A 21,159-nucleotide genomic window follows, 5' to 3' on the forward strand; every position below is an offset into this window, starting at 1 on the left:
CATATTCATGATACTATTTGAAAGGAAACTCTTTGAAGTTTGTGGAAATGTGAAATTAATGTAGGAGTATATAAAACATTAGATCTGGTAAAAGATAATACAAAGGAAAAAAAAATGCGTTTTTTTTGTACCATCATCTTTGAAATGCAAGAGAAAGGCCATAATGAATTATTCTAGCCCAGGCGCAATTTAGACTCTGGCCACTAGATGGCAGCAGTGTATGTGCAAAGTTTTAGACAGATCCAATGAACCATTGGATATCTATTCAAAATGTTGTATGTACTGCTCAAATGTGCCTAATTGGTTTATTCATACATTTTCAAGTTCATAATTGTGCCCTCTCCTCAAACAATAGCATGGTATTCTTTCACTGTAATAGCTACAGTGGACAGTACAGTTAGATTAACAAGAATTTAAGCCTTCTGCCCATATCAGATACGTCTATGTCCTGGGATTTTTTTTGTTTCTTACAAGCTCATGCTAATCACATTAGCCTACGTTAGCTCAAAAATTCCATGTTAATTCCACAGGTCACTTTTTTTTTTTTTAAGTGAGTGTTACATTTGTTAAAATCAAGATTAGGAAAAGTTTTACGGCACACCTGATTGAAAACCACTGCTCTAGAGATATAGATCTATGGGAAAATTAAGACCTCCGGGTATAGTGGGTTTTATCGCTTTAACAGCCGGGATGAGGGCCCTAGAAGTCTGCTACGTGAGACTACAGTGGGCCATTAGACAGGAGTCAAAGGCTCCTAAATATCTACATGCATCACGTCTCTATTCGCCTTGGCAGACAATCAAGGATTCAGATCTGGACTGAATTTACAACATGGTACAAAACAAAGTTGGGGAATTCATAGATGTTTATTTTCCCTGAATCCCAAACCCCTCAGGGTCTTACTGTAACACAGTCCTCTCAGTTCAAGGCAGGAAGTGCATTAATTAATAACGCAACAATTTAGCCAGCCCCCCCCCCCGTTCCAATCTATACATCATTTTGAGCGAGCGAGGAAGCGATTAGAACACTCCACCTCCATCGCATTCTCTTTGGCCATTACCCCCAAGACCGGTTGCCTTGTCAACCAAACCGATGGAGACGTGAACGACTAATTACAATCATGATCACCTCTGGAGCATTCATAACTAGAGATTATGATATTAGGTGACAGGGTGCACTGATAGACAAGCAGAGGCACATGTTTGTGTCCTTCTGCCTATATTGATTGATAATGTACTAACACTCGGCAAGAGACGACACCAGTGGGGAAGTTTGAAAACATAGTGGAGAGTCGCATGCAAAACCACAGGTTCCTGCTTCTTGGAAACGAAGGCTGAGAGAGACAAGTCATCCACCGCCTGCCTCTCTGTTAAATGATAGCGATCTACTTTTACCAGGGGCGCAACTTTGTTTTCGAAGTGGGGGGGACATAATTATTATTTTTAATCCAGTCGGATACACTCCAAACTGCTTACCCTACTGCTCGGAAGTGTCTGCATGGTTCTAAAGCACACCCTTACCTCGTTGTGTATCACATTCCAATTATAAAAACTGGGGGGAGGGCAAAAATGACATTTCAGAATGTGATACAGACATGTCCCCCCCATCCCCAGTGAAAGTTGCGCCCCTGACTTTTACAATCTTTGACATGATCATCTAAAAAGAAGGTTGACAACGGTTACACGTTCATTATAAGCAGGCCTTACCTATGCTTTTTGATGGTGGGGGTGGCTTCTTGGGTCTCTGAAAAACAGAAAGTAGGTCAATGTGACATAGCGGACTTCTCATTCAGCTACAGTAGCCCTCGTTAGTTTAAATATCAGACTCCCAGCAGATGCACCATGATGGCCAACAAGCAGAGAGCGAAAGAGCACTTTATTGCTCCACTGTATTCGGTTTAACTTTCAAGGAATATGTTCAAAATGACAGTATGTAGTGAGGTAACAAGTCAAGCCTTTTTCTAAAGAAAAGCAACCCAAAATACCTGGAGTTACACAAGCTGACAAGTCATAATGCACTGACAGGACAATAATGACAGCCAATAGGCTTTTTCAAGCATAGAGAACATTCTTCTTTATTAAGGTGTGGGAGTGTCTCTCTGCATCTACCTACTTGAATACGTGCTATGGCAACAAAGAAAGGTGCCCTGGGTTTCACGGTTTGTTCAAGGGGACAATGTTGTCATGTTTTTTCAGCGACCAACTACATTTCTTTACTTTGGCTCAGGTGCATCACGTTTAACTCTTTAGGGATAGGGGGCAGCATTGGGAAGTTTGGATGAAAAGTGTGCCCAAAGTAAACTGCCTGTTACTCAGGCCCAGAAGCTAGAATATGCATATAATTAGTAGATTTGGATAGAAAACACTCTAAAGTTTCCAAAACTGTTAAAATAATGTCTGAGTATAACAGAACTCATATGGCAGGCGAAAACCTGAGAAAAATCCAACCAGGAAGTGGGAATTCTGAGGTTTGTAGTTTAAGTGAATGCCTATTGAATATCCTGTGTCTGTGGGGTCAGATTGCACTTCCTAAGGCTTCCACTAGATGTCAACAGTCTTTAGAAGTTGTTTCAGGCTTCTATTGTGAAAGAGGAGCAAATAAGACCACTTTAAGCAGGTGCTCAGCTGAAAGCCTTTAGTTTAGTCACGCGCGCGAGCTCCGTTCCCTTTCCTTTCTAATTAAAACAGTATTGTCCGGTTGAAACATTATTGAATATTTATGATGAAAACACCCTAAGGATGTTTAGAAACATCGTTTGACATGTTTCTACGAACTCTAATGGAACTTTTTTTGGCTTTTCGTCTAGACTTTGTGCCCGCGCTTTGTACATTTGGATTACTGGACTAAACGTGCGAACAAAAAGGAGGTATTTGGACATAAAGATGAACTTTATCGAACATTTATTGTCTAACATGGAGACCTGGGAGTACCATCAGATGAAGATCAAAAGGAAAGTGGCTGTATGGTTTTTGTGGCTAGGCGCTGACCTAACATAATCACATGGTGTGCTTTAGCCGTAAAGCCTTTTTGAAATCGGACACAGCGGCTGGATTAACAAGAAGTATATCTTTAATCGTATGTATAACACTTGTATCTTATATCAATGTTTATGATGAGTATTTCTGTAATTTGATGTGGCTCTCTGCATTTTCACCGGATGTTTGTTTCAGACAATGCATTTCTGAACACAACACGGCAATTTGAAATTAGGTTTTTGGACATAAAGATTAACTTTATCGAACAAAACAAACATTTGTCTAACATGGAGTCCTGGGAGTGCCACCAGATGAAGATCAAAGGTTAGTGATTCATTTTAACACTATTTCTGAATTTTGTGACACCTCTCCTTCTTTGGAAAATGGCTGTATGGTTTTTTTGTGGCTAGGTGCTGTCCTAACATAATCGCATGGTATGCTTTAGCAGCGGAACCCCGTTCCCAGAAAGGTTAACAAAGAAGAAAGTCAGGGTCGGTTCAATCATTGTTGGTCCTCGGTCTTCATCAGTTTCTTAAAATTCTTCCTAATTCATGTTATTCCTTTCTGCCTGGCTTCTGTAATACATACGAACATGTTTTGACTTTATTCTTACTTGATACATCTCCAATTTAAAACAGTATATCAATCGAAACACAAGGCTTCATGTGCCACAGATGCAGATAACGCGGCAGCTGTTCCATGTAGTCAGCCTGAGCTACGCACTGTGCCGAATCACTGATCTACAAATCAACTAACACTTTGATCCTGAGTTAGAAAGAATCAGGTCCATCAGTGTGTGAGAGTACGGAGGGCTGAGGAGTGACGCCAGACATCTAATGCTGCTGAGGCAAAAGCATCAGTCAGAAGAGAAGCATGTGCTCCAAATGAATACAACAAGCAATTATTTTCCGTTCTACAATGATCTTAAAGTCGAGATCTGCAAAAGTTGAAACGCCGCCACTGGTCTCCCCAGGCTCATGCATTTATTGTTTTTGTTTTATTTTTGAAAAGGAGGAGATGAGTGTCCAGCAAAGAAGAATCAAATAATCGTAGCGCATACTCTGCTGTTATATTTTTTCTGGCCAAAAAAACAAACTGTTTGTTGTTTGATGACAACTTCCATGGCAACTTTCCTTATTAAGGCTATATCTGAGAAAAAATTGCAGCCAAACTGTGGTATCTACCACCAGTATCTAATCTGAGAGCTATAATTGATGTGTTTTACATGCTGTGGTCACGAGGGCCCGCAGCATGAAGAATCACAGGGAATGTGGGACTTTACATTTTCTATACATTAAAGAGTGAGAAACCAGGAAAATATTTAAATAAACAAACAATCTTCACTATCAACAGCATCAATGGAACACCTATATGGGGTGTTAAAAGCTCAGTCGTTACGAGGTTAAAAGCACAATTGTTCCCCTGTAATTAAACTTGCATTGACAACAGGGATGGAGGGAAAATCAATACAGAAGAGTATCACAATATTATATTAATTCTAAGAGTAACATTTGTTGCTAGGTAGTTCATGTTAGCTGGCGCTAGAAGTCTGTACATGCAAAAAATAAATACAAATAAATTGCCGCAATGATAATATCGCGGCAATTCCTAATTGATAATAAGATTGTGACTGTATCAGTCAGGAAGACCATTTCAAACTGAAATACTAGACTGCAACATTTCAGTTTGATATTCAGATTGCCAGCTTCGCAAAGATGCATATTTTACTAGTATGTATCCTGTAACAATCCAAAAACTGGGACTTCTTTATAACATGCTCACAATAACAACCTAGAAATAAAGAAAGAGAGAGATGAAGAGAAAAAGAGAGAAGGGAAGAAAAAGCGAGAGAGACTGGCCTGACCGCCTCTCTTAATGGAGAATTGTTCATGTCTGCCCTCTACTGAGCATCTAGCAGAACTGAGAACAAAGGGCAACAGTGAGATCCATTATGGCGCAAGAACTTCCTAATGCTCTGGGCCAGAAAGCTGTTCACCACCACTGCTGCTGCTTGACCTCCATATGGTGATGCAGAGCAGCATGGTCTCTCCACCGGGCCGTGACACAACAACAGCAGCCACTGTGTGGGCCGAGGAGGCAACAGAGCTAATAAACAGGGACATTGAAGTTCAAGTACCAGGAACTTTACTTACAATTAAAGGAATATTTTAGTCTGCTCTTAAAAGAACTTCCCTGAAATTCAACCTTAACATATTAAAATAATTTAGCTGGAGGATACTTTTTTTGAAGGCAGACTCACAAAAGTGATATTTTGCACTTCTCTTTAAACAGAACAGCTGTGAAAGGGCTTAGCTAGAGACAGGATCAAAACTGTGAGAGCTCAGTAACTAGAATGCGTATAAATATTTAGAGAAAGCACCATTTCCAGTCTAAAGTGTGTGATGACTTATAGGAGACTCTTGACCGAGACCCCAATCTGACCTGTCAACAGAACATTCCCAGGCTACCACTCTCATTAGACTTGCTCTCCATATCAAGGGAAGAGTCCCACATGATTTCCGTGAGCATATACCAACACCATGTACTCTAATACAAGCATGTGGAAAGCCCAGCCTACCTCTTCTGCTTCCTGCTTGGGAGACAGTTTAACTGATCCTCTTGATGTGGCAGCCGGCTGCAACATAAAAGGAAATAGTTTACGTTTTTATAATGAAACATGTATGACCATTACACAAATGACTGACTTTACACATAGGCGATCTAGGGACAAGCCCACTAGGGAACACATACTGTATGTGATCTGGTGTTCACTATTTCTTTCATCATACCTCTTTGTCTGCGTCAGACATCACAGCCACAAAGTTGTCAGGAAAAACCCCCTCTTTACCTCCGATCTCCCCTCTCCACCACCCCGGCTCCCCTGTGTCCTGAAACATAACAACTTTACAGGTCAAGCATTTATTAAACATTACCATGAAAAGGCTAGGATAAAATAACATAGTAAAGACTCCTAAGGGAGTCCCAAGTGGCGCAGCGGTCTAAGGCACTGTATCTCAGTGCTAGAGGTGTCACAACAGACCCTGGTTCGATCCCGGGCTGTATCACAACCGGCCATGGTCCCATAGGGTGGGCTCAGTGTCGTCCGGGTTAGGGGGTTTGGCTGGGGTAGGCCATAATTGTAAATAAGAATTTGTTCTTAACTGACTTGCCTAGTCAAATAAAATACAAATAAAAAGGGACAGGAGTCCGAGAAATTTTCCAAATGTCTGCATCAGGCCATTTGGTAATCAAAACAAATTCTCTGAATAAACAATTATGTATTTGATTCAATATCATCAGCTTGAATCAGCTTCAAAGCTGATAAAAGGCATCTGTGGAGATTCCAACAACCTCACTTCATGTGAGACATCACATGTAAGTCTGCTTAATGGACACTAGATGGCACTTAAACATGATTAATCCACAGCGAAACGTGATCTGTCATAATGTGTCTGCCTGAAATAACAAAACATGACTCAAGAGCCACCTCTTAATGGTAACTCAACCTCTCCATATGGCCTAGCACTGTCTGGGCCACGTTCCCAGTCATGGCACTCATGCTCTTCTTCAGGGTGTAAAATTCAACAGGGTCCCAAGTCTCTGGCCAATGTCAAGGGAAACTAACTGCAATAGATCACTTACATGCTACGATGACAGCTTCCTACCGTCACGCTGCTTCCAAAACACAGCAGGGTGCTCGATGGTGATCAGGGTCATGTTTAGAGGCCATTTTGAAAAGGAAGAGGTACTACCTGAACTGGTCCAGTTGATGATCACTAGTTTTCTGTGACAAAATGTTGCTGTGCCTAGAGCAAACTACCCAAGTCTACCTAAATCCTAATAAGAATCATTAGGACTAACAACTCAAATCTGTGCCTAGGGTCCTGGACCAGTTCTTGCTCACAGCATTCACCTACAGTTGAAGTCGGAAGTTTACATACACTTAGCTTGGAGTCATTAAAACTTGTTTTTCAACCACTCCACAAACTTCATGTTTACAAACTATAGTTTTGGCAAGTCGGTTAGGACATATACTTTGTGCATGACAAGTAATTCTTCCAACAATTGTTTACAGACAGATGATTTCACTTAATCACAATTCCAGTGGGTCAGAAGTTTACATACACTAAGTTGACTGTGCCTTTAAACAGCTTTGAATATTCCAGAAAATGATGTCATGGCTTTAGAAGCTTCTGATAGGCTAATTGACTAATAGGCTAATCATTTGAGTCAATTGGAGGTGTACCTGTGGATGTATTTCAAGGCCTACCTTCAAACTCAGTGCCTCTTTGCTTGACGTCATGTGAAAATCAAAATAAATCAGCCAAGACCTCAGAAAAAGAAATTGTAGACCTCCACAAGTCTGGTTCACCCTTGGGAGAAATTTCCAAACGCCTGAAGGTAACACGTTAATTTGTACAAACAACAGTTGGCAAGTATAAACACCATGGGACCAAGCAGCCGTCATACCGCACAGGAAGGAGACGCGTTCTGTCTCCTAGAGATGAACGTACTTTGGTGCAAAAAGTGCAAATCAATCCCAGAACAACAGAAAAAGGACCTTGTGAAGATGCTGGAGGAAACAGGTACAAAAGTGTATATATCCACAGTAAAACGAGTTCTATATCGACATAATCTTAAAGGCCACTCAGCAAAGAAGAAGCCAATGCTCCAAAACCAGCATAAAAAAAGCCTGACTATGGTTTGCAACTGCACATGGGGAAAAAGATCGTACTTTTTGGAGAAATGTCCTCTGGTCTGATGAAACAAAAATAGAACTGTTTGACCATCATTATGTTTGGAGGAAAAAGGGGGAGGCTTGCAAGCTGAAGAACGCCATCCCAACACCATCCCAACCATGAAGCACGGAGGTGGCAACATCATGTTGTGGGGGTGCTTTGCTGCAGGAGGGACTGGTGCACTTCACAAAATAGATGGCATCATGAGGGAGGAAAATTATGTGGATATATTGAAGCAACATCTCAAGACATCAGTCAGGAAGTTAAAGCTTAGTCGCAAATGGGTCTTCCAAATGGACAATGATCCCAGGACAACAAAGTCAAGGTATTGGAGGGGCCATCACAAAGCCCTGACCTCAATCCTATAGATCATTTGTGGGCAAGAACTAAAAAAGTGTGTGCAAGCAAGGTCTACAAACCTGACTCAGTTACACCAGCTCTGTCAGGAGGGATGAGCCAAAATTCACCCAACATATTGTGGGAAGCTTGTGGAAAGCTACCCGAAACGTTTGACCCAAGTTAAACAATTTAAAGGCAATGCTACCAAATGCTAATTGAGTGCATGTCAATTTCTGACCCACTGGGAATGTGATGAAAGAAATAAAAGCTGAAATAAAATCACTCTACTATTATTCTGACATTCTTAAAATAAAGTGGTGATCCTAACTGACCAAAGACAGGGAATTTTTACTATGATTAAATGTCAGGAATTGTGAAAAACTGAGTTTAAATGTATTTGGCTAAGGTGTGTGTAAACTTCTGACTTCAACTGTACTTCACTAGGGAAGAATAGACAAGCAGGGCTGGAGAATGTGCAGTAAAGGTGGATGAGGACAATCAGTACCACTATACCTGGGTCCGGTCCGGGAAGTGAGATGCACGGACTGGGATGGACCATGTTGACCAGGATCAAATAGATAACTCCCTGTGTTTATATGTGCTATAGCTATATGCAAACAGGCACATTTTCCAGGTGTATAGTGTAAACATGTGGCTGGGAACAAGCCTATACATCCTCTAGTAAACTCTCTCCCTTACAAGTGGGCCAGTTACGTAGACTGTTTTAAAACCTGTTTGAAGTAGTAGTAGCTTAAAGCTTTTCAACGGAGTATTGGCTGGGCCACAGGCTAGCAGCTGGTGCTGGTCAGGGTTGCTTTACTTACCTTACTCAAAATCTGTATGACGTCACCCTCTTTCAGTGTCAGCTCATCTTCGTTTGTGGCTTCAAACGCAAAGATGGCCTTGCAGTATTCTTTTACTGGGGGGGAAGAGGAACAATACTGTTCTTGAGAAATGCAGTCATTGCAGTGGCGGTTCTAGACCATTTCAACTGGGGGGGCCAAGCTGGGGCCAGTTGTACTGTTAGAGGGGCCAGTTACATTAGACGCACATGGCATATTGTTGTCATATCGTTTTCTTCACTGCATTGCAGGCATTAGCAGGCAAAAGACCATGTTCATAATGCAGATGCATGTGGTACGATACTGTTGTGTTCCGCCTAAAGCCGTCCCTCTAGAAAATGTGTGGGTTAGATTAGTGTTCCGCGTTGCCACTAATAACGGGTGTAAAAAAAAGAACGATAGCAAAAATGTGTTATGTAAAAATGATTTCATACTCCACATTTAGGGAGGCCACAAGGGGGTCCAAAATTGTTGTCACAGGGGCACTGCCCCCCCCCGGACCCCGCCAGAACCACTAGTGAGTCATTGACCAACAAAACCGACAATAAACTAACACACCCAATAAGAGTCAAGTGCTCCCGAGTGGCACAGCGGTCTAAGGTCTAAGGCACTGCATCTCAGCGCAAGAGGCGTCACACTGTAGTCCCTGGTTCGAATCCAGGCTGCATCCCATCTAGCCATGATTGGGAGTCCCATAGGGCGGCGCACAATTGGCCCAGCGTCATCCGGGGTAGGCCATCATTGTAAATAAGAATTTGTTCTTAACCGGTTTGCCTAGTTAAATAAAGGTTAAATAAAATAAAAAAGTGATGGATGTGGTAAGTTTATTCCTAGTGATACCGTTACGATTGGCTAACCCTAAACCTACCATTGGCTTTAAAAGTTGAACACTTTGGAAGCACAACATCCCACACCACAATATATCCCACTTGAACCTCAATGTAAGAACAAAATGTTACAATCACAATAAAAACACCATAAATGTTGTGCTCTGATTATCAAGTGTTGGACAATGGTCCTTACGGGCATGACAAAACACACCTATTGTACTGTCTGAGAACATAGCACGAGATGACATTTTGTATGTAACAGTCACACTTCTAATCATACACACTGGGACCTTTACCCTCCCCCTTACCTTTTGCTTTGCTGTCCCCCTCTGCTTTCTGTGAGTCTGTCACGTTGGAATGGGCGGGCTTTGCGGCAGATGGTAATAATGGGATTGGCTAAAATGAAGCAAACCACAGATGGATTTACTGACATGATTGGATGCAGAGTACAATGCTCAGATGGTCCCCACCAATGAGAGACTAGCCATGCCTGACCGGAATGAACACTGAGCACAGGGTCATCAGTGGACTCACCGACTGGTCAACAAACAGTTAGTCAGCGTGCAAGTCAGTGTTTGTGAAGAGTATGCCAGTCTGCTACAGAGTATGTCATATGGGTTATATGAGTTAAGCTAAAACATAGACTAACATCAGAAAGCCTTTGTTAGTTACTGTGTGAGCAGACAGATAAGTGGTAGAGTCAGGCAGGCCTAAGTTTATTATGTGTTTTGTCTCAGCTAAGGTGAATGTCCTCTAGATTATGAGTAACAAGCTGTTGAGTCACAAGGAGAAAGAGAGCAGAAAGAGAACAGAAAGAGAACAGAGAGAGCGAGCGAAAGAGAGCGAAAGAGAGGGAGCGAAAGAGAGGGAGCGAGCGAAGGCAGAGGGGGAGCGAGCGAAGGCAGAGGGGGAGCGAGAGAGAGAGAGAGAGCAGAGGGGGGGAGAGAGAGAGAGAGAGCAGAGGGGGGGAGAGAGAGAGAGAGCAGAGGGGGGGAGAGAGAGAGAGAGAGCAGAGGGGGGGAGAGAGAGAGAGAGAGCAGAGGGGGGGAGAGAGAGAGAGAGAGCAGAGGGGGGGAGAGAGAGAGAGAGAGCAGAGGGGGGGAGAGAGAGAGAGAGAGCAGAGGGGGGGAGAGAGAGAGAGAGAGCAGAGGGGGGAGAGAGAGAGAGAGAGCAGAGGGGGGGAGAGAGAGAGAGAGAGCAGAGGGGGGGAGAGAGAGAGAGAGCAGAGGGGGGGAGAGAGAGAGAGAGCAGAGGGGGAGAGAGAGAGAGAGCAGAGGGGGAGAGAGAGAGAGAGCAGAGGGGGAGAGAGAGAGAGAGCAGAGGGGGAGAGAGAGAGAGAGCAGAGGGGGAGAGAGAGAGAGAGCAGAGGGGGGAGAGAGAGAGAGCAGAGGGGGAGAGAGAGAGAGCAGAGGGGGAGAGAGAGAGAGCAGAGGGGGAGAGAGAGAGAGCAGAGGGGGAGAGAGAGAGAGCAGAGGGGGAGAGAGAGAGAGCAGAGGGGGAGGGGGAGTGAGAGAGAGCAGAGGGGGAGAGAGAGAGAGCAGAGGGGGAGAGAGAGAGCAGAGGGGGAGAGAGAGCTTGAGTGGAAAGTGGGAAATGGAAAGTGCCAGAGATGCTGCTACTGATGGATTGACAGTGTGAACGACAGCATAATGGAATATGCCATGTTGTAAGCTGTGTGACAAACACTGAACCAACGCTGCCATGAAAAGAGAGAACAGGGAGAAGAGGGGGGGATGTGATAAAAGTTTCAGAGGGGGTTAAATGGAAGCTAAAAATTGTCAACTAAACCTACAGTGAGCTATTAGCGGGACTATTAAGTTATCACTATCCATGCAAATTAATGTCACTAATTATCTGAGTGTGCTGCTGTAGTTTGTCTCCCTCAGATACGCTGAAATATCGCCCTCAGATATGACGCCAGTAAACTAGGTCAGTCAGAGGGAGCAGGGAAACTGCCTGCCTGCCATCCAAACAATTAGCAACCAAAATAAAGGCTATCACCTGGGGAGGAGGAAGGATTGACAAAGATACCCAACCCACGCTGCATCACTTTTCCCAGGACTTAAACAGTCACAACACTAAACAATGCTGACTGGTGGTCCCCATACAGGAGCATGTGTAATGGTGGCTGAACTAGCGCTGGGACGATACACCAGAAATGATCGACACCGACCACTTAGCTAATATAGTTAATTACAAGAAATAACTTATAGGGCCCTACTAGAGAAATGTGAAGTTTGAAATGAAATAACATTTTTACATTTTAGTCATTTAGCAGACGCTCTTATCCAGAGCGACTTACATAAGTTTGCTAAGATGGGTGATAGTTAATGGGACAATTGATAACTACAACATTCAAAGTCGTAGCAGTTTTAAGGGTAATATAAAAAAATATTTAAAAAAACACATTGCTATAAACTTATCGTTCAATTTATCGTAACCGTGATAATGTAGTCAGTTTATCTTGAAATGTATTTTTGTTCATGTCACCCAGCTTTAGGCTGAACTCAGAATGTTAGTTAATGTAAAACAAGCTCATAAACCAATAATATCCAATGTAAAACTACCGTATTACTTTCACCAGCATTGGTTTCAATGCATTCCAGTTGAAATACATTTGACTTCAGTCATATGACCCTCAGTACGTCAACATGCCGACCATAAACATTCTTCCTATTGTTATACTGGTATTTATGTAACAGACGGTTGGGAACCTTTGGACACTTAAAAAAACATTCCCGTCTTCCTCTCAATTGTGAATTGGTTCTCAGAGGACTTCAGTCTATTTGAAGGGGAAGCACGTATTTGAGCCTTATCGGAACCTGTTGAGGTGCATGACACCTTGTGAGTGACATCTCAGACAGACATCTCCGAGTTCCGGCTCAGCCCACTTACTTTGTCTTTCTTCTCCTCTCCCTCTGTGCTGGGCAGGCGGGCCTTTAGCTTGACCGAGCCTTCCCTGAAGATGTCCCCAAAGCCCACCCCCCGGATCTTCTTGGGCTGGGTGATCACTCCATTGCCTGGAGAGGGGTGGGTGGGGGAGGGGGGGAGCAGAGCTTCTTTACCGCTGGCGTCTGTGGGAAGGACACAATGCATGAGGCGAAGAGAACAAAGCAAAACGTGCAGAAACACGTGCATTTGTATATGTACACACTTGTGCATGAGAAAAATACACAAGCTAGGCCCCCCCCCACACACACACACTAGTGGTGCACGGGTCAGCTGTAACCCATCTGAAACCGCCTGACTATATGTGATAAAGTGATAATCTGAGGCCCTCAGTCAACCATAACCCACAAATATAGAAAGGGGGGTGGAGGATTTTTTTGGGGCCCGATTTAGATACGTTTCTGCTTATAATCTCCGCCATTTTGGTAGGCTGTGTTAGTCAACTTGTCTAAATAAAGCCTTGCTCAACAGAATAATGTAATAGATCGATAGAATGAATGCTTTAATCCAGTTGATGTCGGTAAAGTTCTGTCACCTTTTGTGGAGCAAAGAAACTTAGGTACTGGGGAGAAAATATAATACACACCCCCCCAACAAAAATTTAAAAAGATATATATATTGTTAGTTTTTTTATTTGGGAAAGATTTTCTGTGCAAAATGTCCAAATGACATCAGTTTGACGGGTTGTAAGAAATAAGAAAGCTGTGACAATGACAACGTGTTTCTGATAACATTTCAGTTTGGCTTTGACGCGCACACATTTTATGTGGTCGAAATACTATCCGCTTTTATGATGAAGGCGACACCTCTACAGATGGTATCTAACTGAGCATTGCATTCTCTCAAGATGCAGAAAGAAAGAATTCATATTTCTCCACACCTGTGTATCATTTTACTGCCAGAAATGCTGCATTCTGCAGGAGTTAATATTACGGCTATATGACAGATTAAAAGACCGACAGTCAGTGTCCAGATTTCAGTTTCCATTTAACCTATCGAAACTGTTCCCTTGATATGTAATAAACCCATTTGAAGTCCTGTCTTGTGACTGTTGAATTTGTATTGCGCCTCACAATCACCACATAACATAGCTGGCACTGATATCCTCTTTTACCACGTCACCGAATATTTTCCAAACATTTACCTGTGGTAAATTCAATTGATTGGACATGATTTGGAAAGGCACACACACCAGTCTATATAAAAAGGTCCCACAGTTGACAATGCATGTCATGAGGTCGAAGGAATTGTCCGTAGAGCTCCGAGACAGGATTGTGTCAAGGCACAGATCTGGGGAAGGGTACCAAAACATTTGTGCAGCATTGAATGTTCCCAAGAACAGAGTGGCCTCCATCATTCTTAAATGGAAGCAGTTTGGAACTACCAAGAGACTCTTTCTAGAGCTGGCAGCCCGACCAAACTGAACAATCAGGGGAGAAGGGCCTTTGTCAGGGATGTGACCAAGATCCCGATGGTCACTGACAGAGCTCCAGAGTTCCTCTTTGGAGATGGGAGAATCTTCCAAAAGGACAACCATCTCTGCAGCCCTCCAATCAGTGGCCAGACGGAAGCCACTCCTCAGTAAAAGGCAAATGTCAGCCGCTTTGAGTTGGCCAAAAGACACCTAAAGGACTCTCAGACCATGAAAAACAAGATTCTCTGGTCTGATGAAACCAAGATTAAACTGAATGACAAGCGTCACGTCTGGAGGAAACCTGGCACCATCCCTTGGGTGGCAGCATCAAGCTGTGGGGTTGTTTTTCCAGTGGCAGGGACTGAGAGACAGATCGAGTGAAAGAAGAACAGAGCAAAGTACAGAAAGGTAAGCCTTTGCCCCAGTCTAACAGGACAACAAACCCTAAGCACATAGCCAAGACAACGCAGGAGTGGCTTCGGGACAAGTCTATGAATGTCCTTGAGTGGTCCAGCGGGAGCCCGGACCCGAACATCTCTGGAGACCTGAAAAAAAGCTGTGCAGCCTGACAGCTCGAGAGGATCTGCAGAGAAGAATGGGAGAAACTCCCCAAATACAGGTGTGCTTGTGGCATCATATTCTGAAAGACTGGAGGCTGTAATCGCTGCCAAAGGTGCTTCAACAACTGAGTAAAGGTACTGAATACTCATGGAAATGTGATATTTCAGTATTTTTATAAATTTGCAAAAAATGTCTAAAAACAAGTTTTTGCTTGGTCAATATGGGGTATTGTGTGTAGATTGATAAGGGGGGGAAAACAATTTAATCAATTTTAGAAATAAGGCTGTAAAGTAACAAAATTTGGTTAAAAGTCAAGGGGTCTGAATACTTTCCGAATGCACTCGTCACAACAGGTGGGCTATCGACGTCTCTCATGTAGACCCAATAATTAAAACACAAAAGCCTGGAGATTCAGCCAAGAAGGTACATTCTTTAGCAGCACTAACTTGCTATGACTCGCTCTGCTTAAACATGAGTCACGCCTTCGTTACTGAAGCTCGGCCAGCTTCATAATTACCTGCTTCATCTGTTAAGTCATTTGTCTGTCCGTCTGCGTTCATCTCCATCTCTTTGACGAAGTTGGAGGGAAACAGTCCTGATTTGCCGTTCATGGTTCCACTCCACCAGCCTTCCTCTACCTGGAACAACCAACCAGAAGCCAATGAATACCTGATGTAAACATCTAATCACCTTAGAATAAATGCCCCATAATCACCTTATCTGTAAATCACCTTATGATAATATAATAGACCTTATCATAAATCATAACAGCCTAAGATACTATTAGCTGTCACAATTTGGATCCAATGTAATGGTAATATGTAAACAGAATTAAGTTACCAGAAAGTTAGTTACAGAGATCATGGCAATTCTCTTTTATTCTCCAATGCAAAACTTATCCTCTAAGAAAAGAAGAAAAAAAAGACTACAAATCAGCTCTCAACAGAACAATGAGTCTAACAAGGAGACATTAAATAAAGCACAGGTAAGGAGAACCAATGCAGGAAAGTCATTACGAGCAGTGGAAATAGCCCAATGCAGGGCAGTGTAATGAAGCACCAGCCTTACCTCCTCATTGATGTCGATGATATCCCCTATCTTCAGCTCCAGCTCATCCTCGTTCTGGGGCACGTACTCAAACAGCGCCCTGCACTGCCGCTTCTTAGGTTCTGCAACCACAAAAGACAGGAGCCTGAGAAGACTGGGAACACCAGTTACACCAGTCTGCTCAATGGGCTGCCTCAAGGCTTCAACTTCCTGGACGCACGTGTGTGTGTACCCTGGTGTCCTGAGGAGGGCAGTAGTGATGGGGGAAAACATCTATAGTTACATATCGGGATATTATTTTTGATGCTGTCGTATCGTTTTGACAATATCACAATATTATTTTTGAGCTAGTTGGCTGTACCTGCACAAAAACTCCAATATTTTTCCTTCATAGCTTGTTCTCCATCTTTTTAAATAGGGAGCAAATTAGTTTTCAGCACTTTTATTTCCATGACTGATCAAAACTTGTTGTTTTCTCATGGCTCTCTTGTCCCTCTGCAGCAGACATTAGGTGAGCAATAGGTTTGGACCATGGAAGTGCAATAAAATCACAGTATTGCATTGCAAAACATATAGAATTGACACTTATGTATCGTGATATCGTATCGCGAGGTCCCTGGCAATTCCCAGCCCTAGAGCGTGTCTGAATCTAAGAAGTGGATGAGAATTCTCCCCTCCTGCAAGAAGCACTATGCGACTTTCAGCAAGGTGTTCCTGTGGCAGTTCAAAGCTGCACAGAGGGGATGTGTCCCAATAATATCTCCTTTCTCCTGAAGTGTACTCTCATTCACCACTTCCCACAAAACAGTTCCTTTAAAATCAGTGAATGGAAGTGAACAAGTGCACATTTTTGGAGGAAGGAGAGATAATTGGGACTTAGCCAGAGTAAACTAGACTGTGAGAAGTCACCTCACAGAGGGGACCTAATAGCTGCTCACTAGAACTGCACTAACACTAGGACCCATGTGTATAGGGCCTGAAACTAACTTTTTGGTCCACCACCAGCCAATGACGAAATTCACCCTCCCCTCAGACATTTTACCAGCATTTGACTAGTGGTCGAGTACTAATTTCAGGCTCCGGAATGTTTTTGTTCGTTCCAATATACTGTTCTCTGAAAACCTTTAACAACAGGTGGCACAAGCTCCACTAGTCAGTGCACATCACTGTCGGACCAAGTGCTGCTGTTAATACCATCACACACGCCTCTGCAGAGACAGACGATTATCAGAAGTTCGTCATCTCCACTTTAATGCTGCATTTCAATAGGGACTACTTGACATTTACGTAACCCTGCTGTTGACACTTTAATTAAATCAAGTTATATTGACAAATGTCACAAGAGAATGGTTGTGTAGGCTATACAAAGACTCAAGGTGGAAGAAAAGCCTCCATGACTAGCAAATACAGTAGCAGGTGAAATAGGCTATATCCAGTATCCACCTAGAATCTGACACACTTCAGAGAAGAGACTGATTTATTTCCTCCCACAGTGAGATGGAAAACATGAAATGAAAGCAGTTTATTCTGAGCGTTATATTCAAGGAGCGATACTCAAGAGAGGAACATAACCTCTGTTGGTTTACAATATAAAAAAAATAAGCATTCTCTAGTCTTCTTGACACCTCTTGCTTGTTGTGGGTAGTAAAAGAAAAATGAATAACTAAGATACTTCAATACCTTAACCTGTTAGGGCTAGGGGGCAGTATTGACACAGCCGGATAAAAAAAAACGTACCCGATTTAATCTGGTTACTACTCCTGCCCAGCAACTAGAATATGCATATAATTATTGGCTTTGGATAGAAAACACCCTAAAGTTTCTAAAACTGTTTGAATGGTGTCTGAGTATAACAGAACTCATATGGCAGGCCAAAACCTGAGAAGATTCCATGCAGGAAGTGGCCTGTCTGAGAAGTTGTTTCATCTTGGCTCTTTTTATTGAAGACTGAGGATCTTTGCAATAACGTGACACTTCCTACGGCTCCCATAGGCTCTCAGAGCCCGGAAAAAGCTGAACGATATCGAGGCAGGCTCTGGCTGAAACACTTCATCGCTTTTGGCAAGTGGCCGCTCAGAGTACTATGGGCTTAGGCGCGTGCCCGAGTCGACCGAATGCTTTCTTTTCTTTTGTCTGTTTACCTAAACGCAGATTCCCGGTCGGAATATTATCGCTTTTTTATGAGAAAAATGGCATAAAAATTGATTTTAAACAGCGGTTGACATGCTTCGAAGTACGGTAATGGAATATTTAGAATTTTTTTGTCACGAATTGCGCCATGCTCGTCACCCTTATTTACCCTTTCGGATAGTGTCTTGAACTCACGAACAAAACGCCGCTGTTTGGATATAACGATGGATTATTTTGGACTAAACCAACATTTGTTATTGAAGTAGAAGTCCTGGGAGTGCATTCTGACGAAGACAGCAAAGGTAATAACATTTTTCTTATAGTAAATCTGACTTTGATGAGTGCTAAACTTGCTGGGTGTCTAAATAGCTAGCCCTGTGATGCCGGGCTATCTAAAAATGTGCTTTCACCGAAAAGATATTTTAAAATCGGACATATCGAGTGCATAGAGGAGTTCTGTATCTATAATTCTTAAAATAATTGTTATGCTTTTTGTGAACGTTTATCGTGAGTAATTTAGTAAGTTCACCGGCAGTGTTCGGTGGGAATGCTAGTCACATGCTAATGTAAAAAGCTGGTTTTTGATATAAATATGAACTTGATTGAACAAAACATGCATGTATTGTATAACATAATGTCCTAGGGTTGTCATCTGATGAAGATCAAAGGTTAGTGCTACATTTAGCTGTGGTTTGGGTTTATGTGACATTATATGCTAGCTTGAAAAATGGGTGTCTGATTATTTCTGGCTCGGTACTCTGCTGACATAATCTAATGTTTTGCTTTCGTTGTAAAGCCTTTTTGAAATCGGACAGTGTGGTTAGATTAACGAGAGTCTTGTCTTTAAAATGGTGTAAAATAGTCATATGTTTGAAAAATTGAAGGCTTTGCATTTCTAAGGTATTTGAATAACGCGCCACGGGATTACACTGGCTGTTGAGTAGGTGGGACGCTAGCCCATAGAGGTTAAAGTCCTGCTTCAAGGGCCCAATGAGAGAATCTTCATTGAAAGTGCTTTTTAGTCCAGGAATAAGCTTAGGAACCAATTCAGAGACAAAACAGTACATGCATGTCTAAATATGAACATAATAAACTATTGAAATGAATATAGTCACAACTCAAGAGTCATTCAGTATTGGCATTACAAATGTGAATGTGTGAGTTCCATCTGTGTGCAGTAGGCTTTAGCCTATGGTAGATTAAAGGGATATTTAGGGATTTTGGCAATTAAGCCCTTTATCCCAGAGTCAGATGAACTCTTAGATACCATTTTTATGTCTGCATGCTAGCTGTTCCCATAGACTTCCAATTAATGCGCTAACGCTAGTTAGCAATTGCGGCAACTCTAGTTAGCAATTGCGGCAACGCTAGTTAGCAATTGCGGCAACGCTAGTTAGCAATTGCGGCAACGCTAGTTAGCAATTGCGGCAACGCTAGTTATCAGCTTCCGCGAGTTCATCTGACTCTGGGGAAGAAGATAGTGTTTCTTTGACAAAATCCAGAAATATCCCTTGAAGTCAACAGAAATGAATGGGGGAAGACCCCAGGTATTCCTCCAAGTGTTTCAGGTAGTGCTTGAGTAGAGACATCTACATGTGTTCCTAAACAATAAAAGCACAGCCAACTGTTAACACACACACACCTGACTTACTCTTCTTGAGACCGCGTGGCTGTGAGTGTGGCTGGAAGCCCCCAGCTGGGATGCCGTAGGTGCTCATCCGCTGGACCAGGTTGGCCACGTTCCCTGCACTCTTCTCTCTCCGCTGGGGCTGCGCCTCCTCCTTGGACTCCTCTTTTGTCACATTCACCTCCTTGGGCTCCTTCTTCATCTCCTGCCACCAGAGACACCACACACAGCAGAGAGGACAATGATTAATTTAGGCTAATTATAATGAGGATCACTTACATGTAGCCTACACTGATCTTGCTGATAGTGGCTGTTTTGAAGAAGGCTTTGCTAGCAATGATTGTGATCTGTGTTTTTCTTCAACTAATTTAGTAAAATGCACTTATTGTAGTTTAATTGACTAAAATGTGAATGTAGTATCAATCACATAATGAAATTCCCCAATCATGACGATGTCTGCTGATTTGCTGTGTGCTGTGAGCTAGCTAGCCAACTCCTCCTGGGGCTGCATTTAGATAAGGTTCGCGAGGCTGCAGTTTTAGCTTAGACTTCACTTAGCTGGCTCAATGAGATTGTGAGGCTGTGGGCACGAGTTCAGTTCGGGAGATTCTATGTGACTCGGTGTGTATTCTCAAGATATGAAACTATGGATGTATTGAACATCTCAAGAGAATATGGGAATAGAAACTGCAGGGCACTATTTGAATTAGTGATGACATTTTTGGCCAATTGTGATATCCGATATTTTCTTTGCAACAAAAAAAACCCGATACTGATAAGCGATATTTAAAATTTTAGCGGCCTTTTAAGCATTCTAGTACAGTTAAATAGTTAACACGGACGCAGCGGTCTAAGGCACTGCATCTCAGTGCAAGAGGCGTCACTACAGTCCCTGGTTCGAATCCAGGCTGTATCACATCTGGCCGTAATTGAGAGTCCCATAGGACGGTGCACAATTGGCCCAGCGTCGTCTGGGCCGTCATTGTAAATAAGAATTTGTTCTTAACTGACTTGGCCAGTTAAATAAAGGTTAAACACACAAAAAGTTATTTTGTTGGCATTTACACATGTCCCCATTACCAGTAAAACGTAATCAAAACCTATTTCTTTCACTTACTTGCTGTGCTGTTTCGTTGTTCATTTGTTCCATTCTCAACCAGGATTTCTATGGAACGCCGTTTGACGTGTCAAATAACACGACATAATCTGTTTCAGTAGCTATAGTTAGCTAGCTAACTATATAGCTAGGTGTCATCTAAAATAACCCTAATTTATTAACTTATCTATGTGAAGCTAGCCACAATAAGGATTACCCACAATAGTGGACTGTGGTTAGCATTCAAAATAAAAGTATGGAATAATTCTACTATTTGTATTAATTTGCATCACTGTCAATGACATACTTTTATTTTGAAAACAAACCGCAAATTCCACTATTGTGCCTAATCCTTATTGTAGCTAGTTTCACAACACATAATCTGGTACGGTAGAGCCTCACTAACCAGATGAGGCTAGCTGGCTGCTTATTGCTTTAGGCAACAGGGTTAAGTAGCTGGCTAGCTATTTATTTTTATGAACTGAATTTCAATAGGCGAACAACAAGTGGCAACCTAGCTAATACTTACTCACAAAGATTCCTAAATCATTTCTAAGAATAATGAAATGACTGCAGTTCTCAGGCTGGTTGTATTGGTAATAGCTAGGTA

At 42.5% G+C, this 21,159-nt stretch overlaps 1 protein-coding gene across 3 annotated transcripts in view; it reads right to left on the reverse strand.

Moving 5' to 3' along the window:
* The window catches only part of cd2ap (CD2-associated protein), a 78,991-nt gene that overhangs the window by 26,827 nt on the left and 31,005 nt on the right, over positions 1-21,159 (reverse strand). For 2 of the 3 annotated variants that reach the window (XM_014144589.3, XM_014144591.3), the window contains exons 3-11: positions 19,469-19,658; positions 15,718-15,818; positions 15,167-15,287; positions 12,621-12,799; positions 10,034-10,121; positions 8,878-8,972; positions 5,765-5,863; positions 5,554-5,610; positions 1,707-1,743 (exon numbers count right to left, since the gene is read on the reverse strand). In XM_014144589.3, coding sequence (XP_014000064.1) covers positions 1,707-1,743; positions 5,554-5,610; positions 5,765-5,863; positions 8,878-8,972; positions 10,034-10,121; positions 12,621-12,799; positions 15,167-15,287; positions 15,718-15,818; positions 19,469-19,658 — 967 coding nt within the window. The remainder of the gene's footprint in view (positions 1-1,706; positions 1,744-5,553; positions 5,611-5,764; positions 5,864-8,877; positions 8,973-10,033; positions 10,122-12,620; positions 12,800-15,166; positions 15,288-15,717; positions 15,819-19,468; positions 19,659-21,159) is intronic. The other variant, XM_014144592.3, reaches the window with a different exon arrangement.

The sequence above is a fragment of the Salmo salar genome, chromosome 15 (assembly GCF_965601325.2).
Source record: "Salmo salar chromosome 15, fSalSal1, whole genome shotgun sequence".
NCBI lineage: Eukaryota > Metazoa > Chordata > Actinopteri > Salmoniformes > Salmonidae > Salmo > Salmo salar.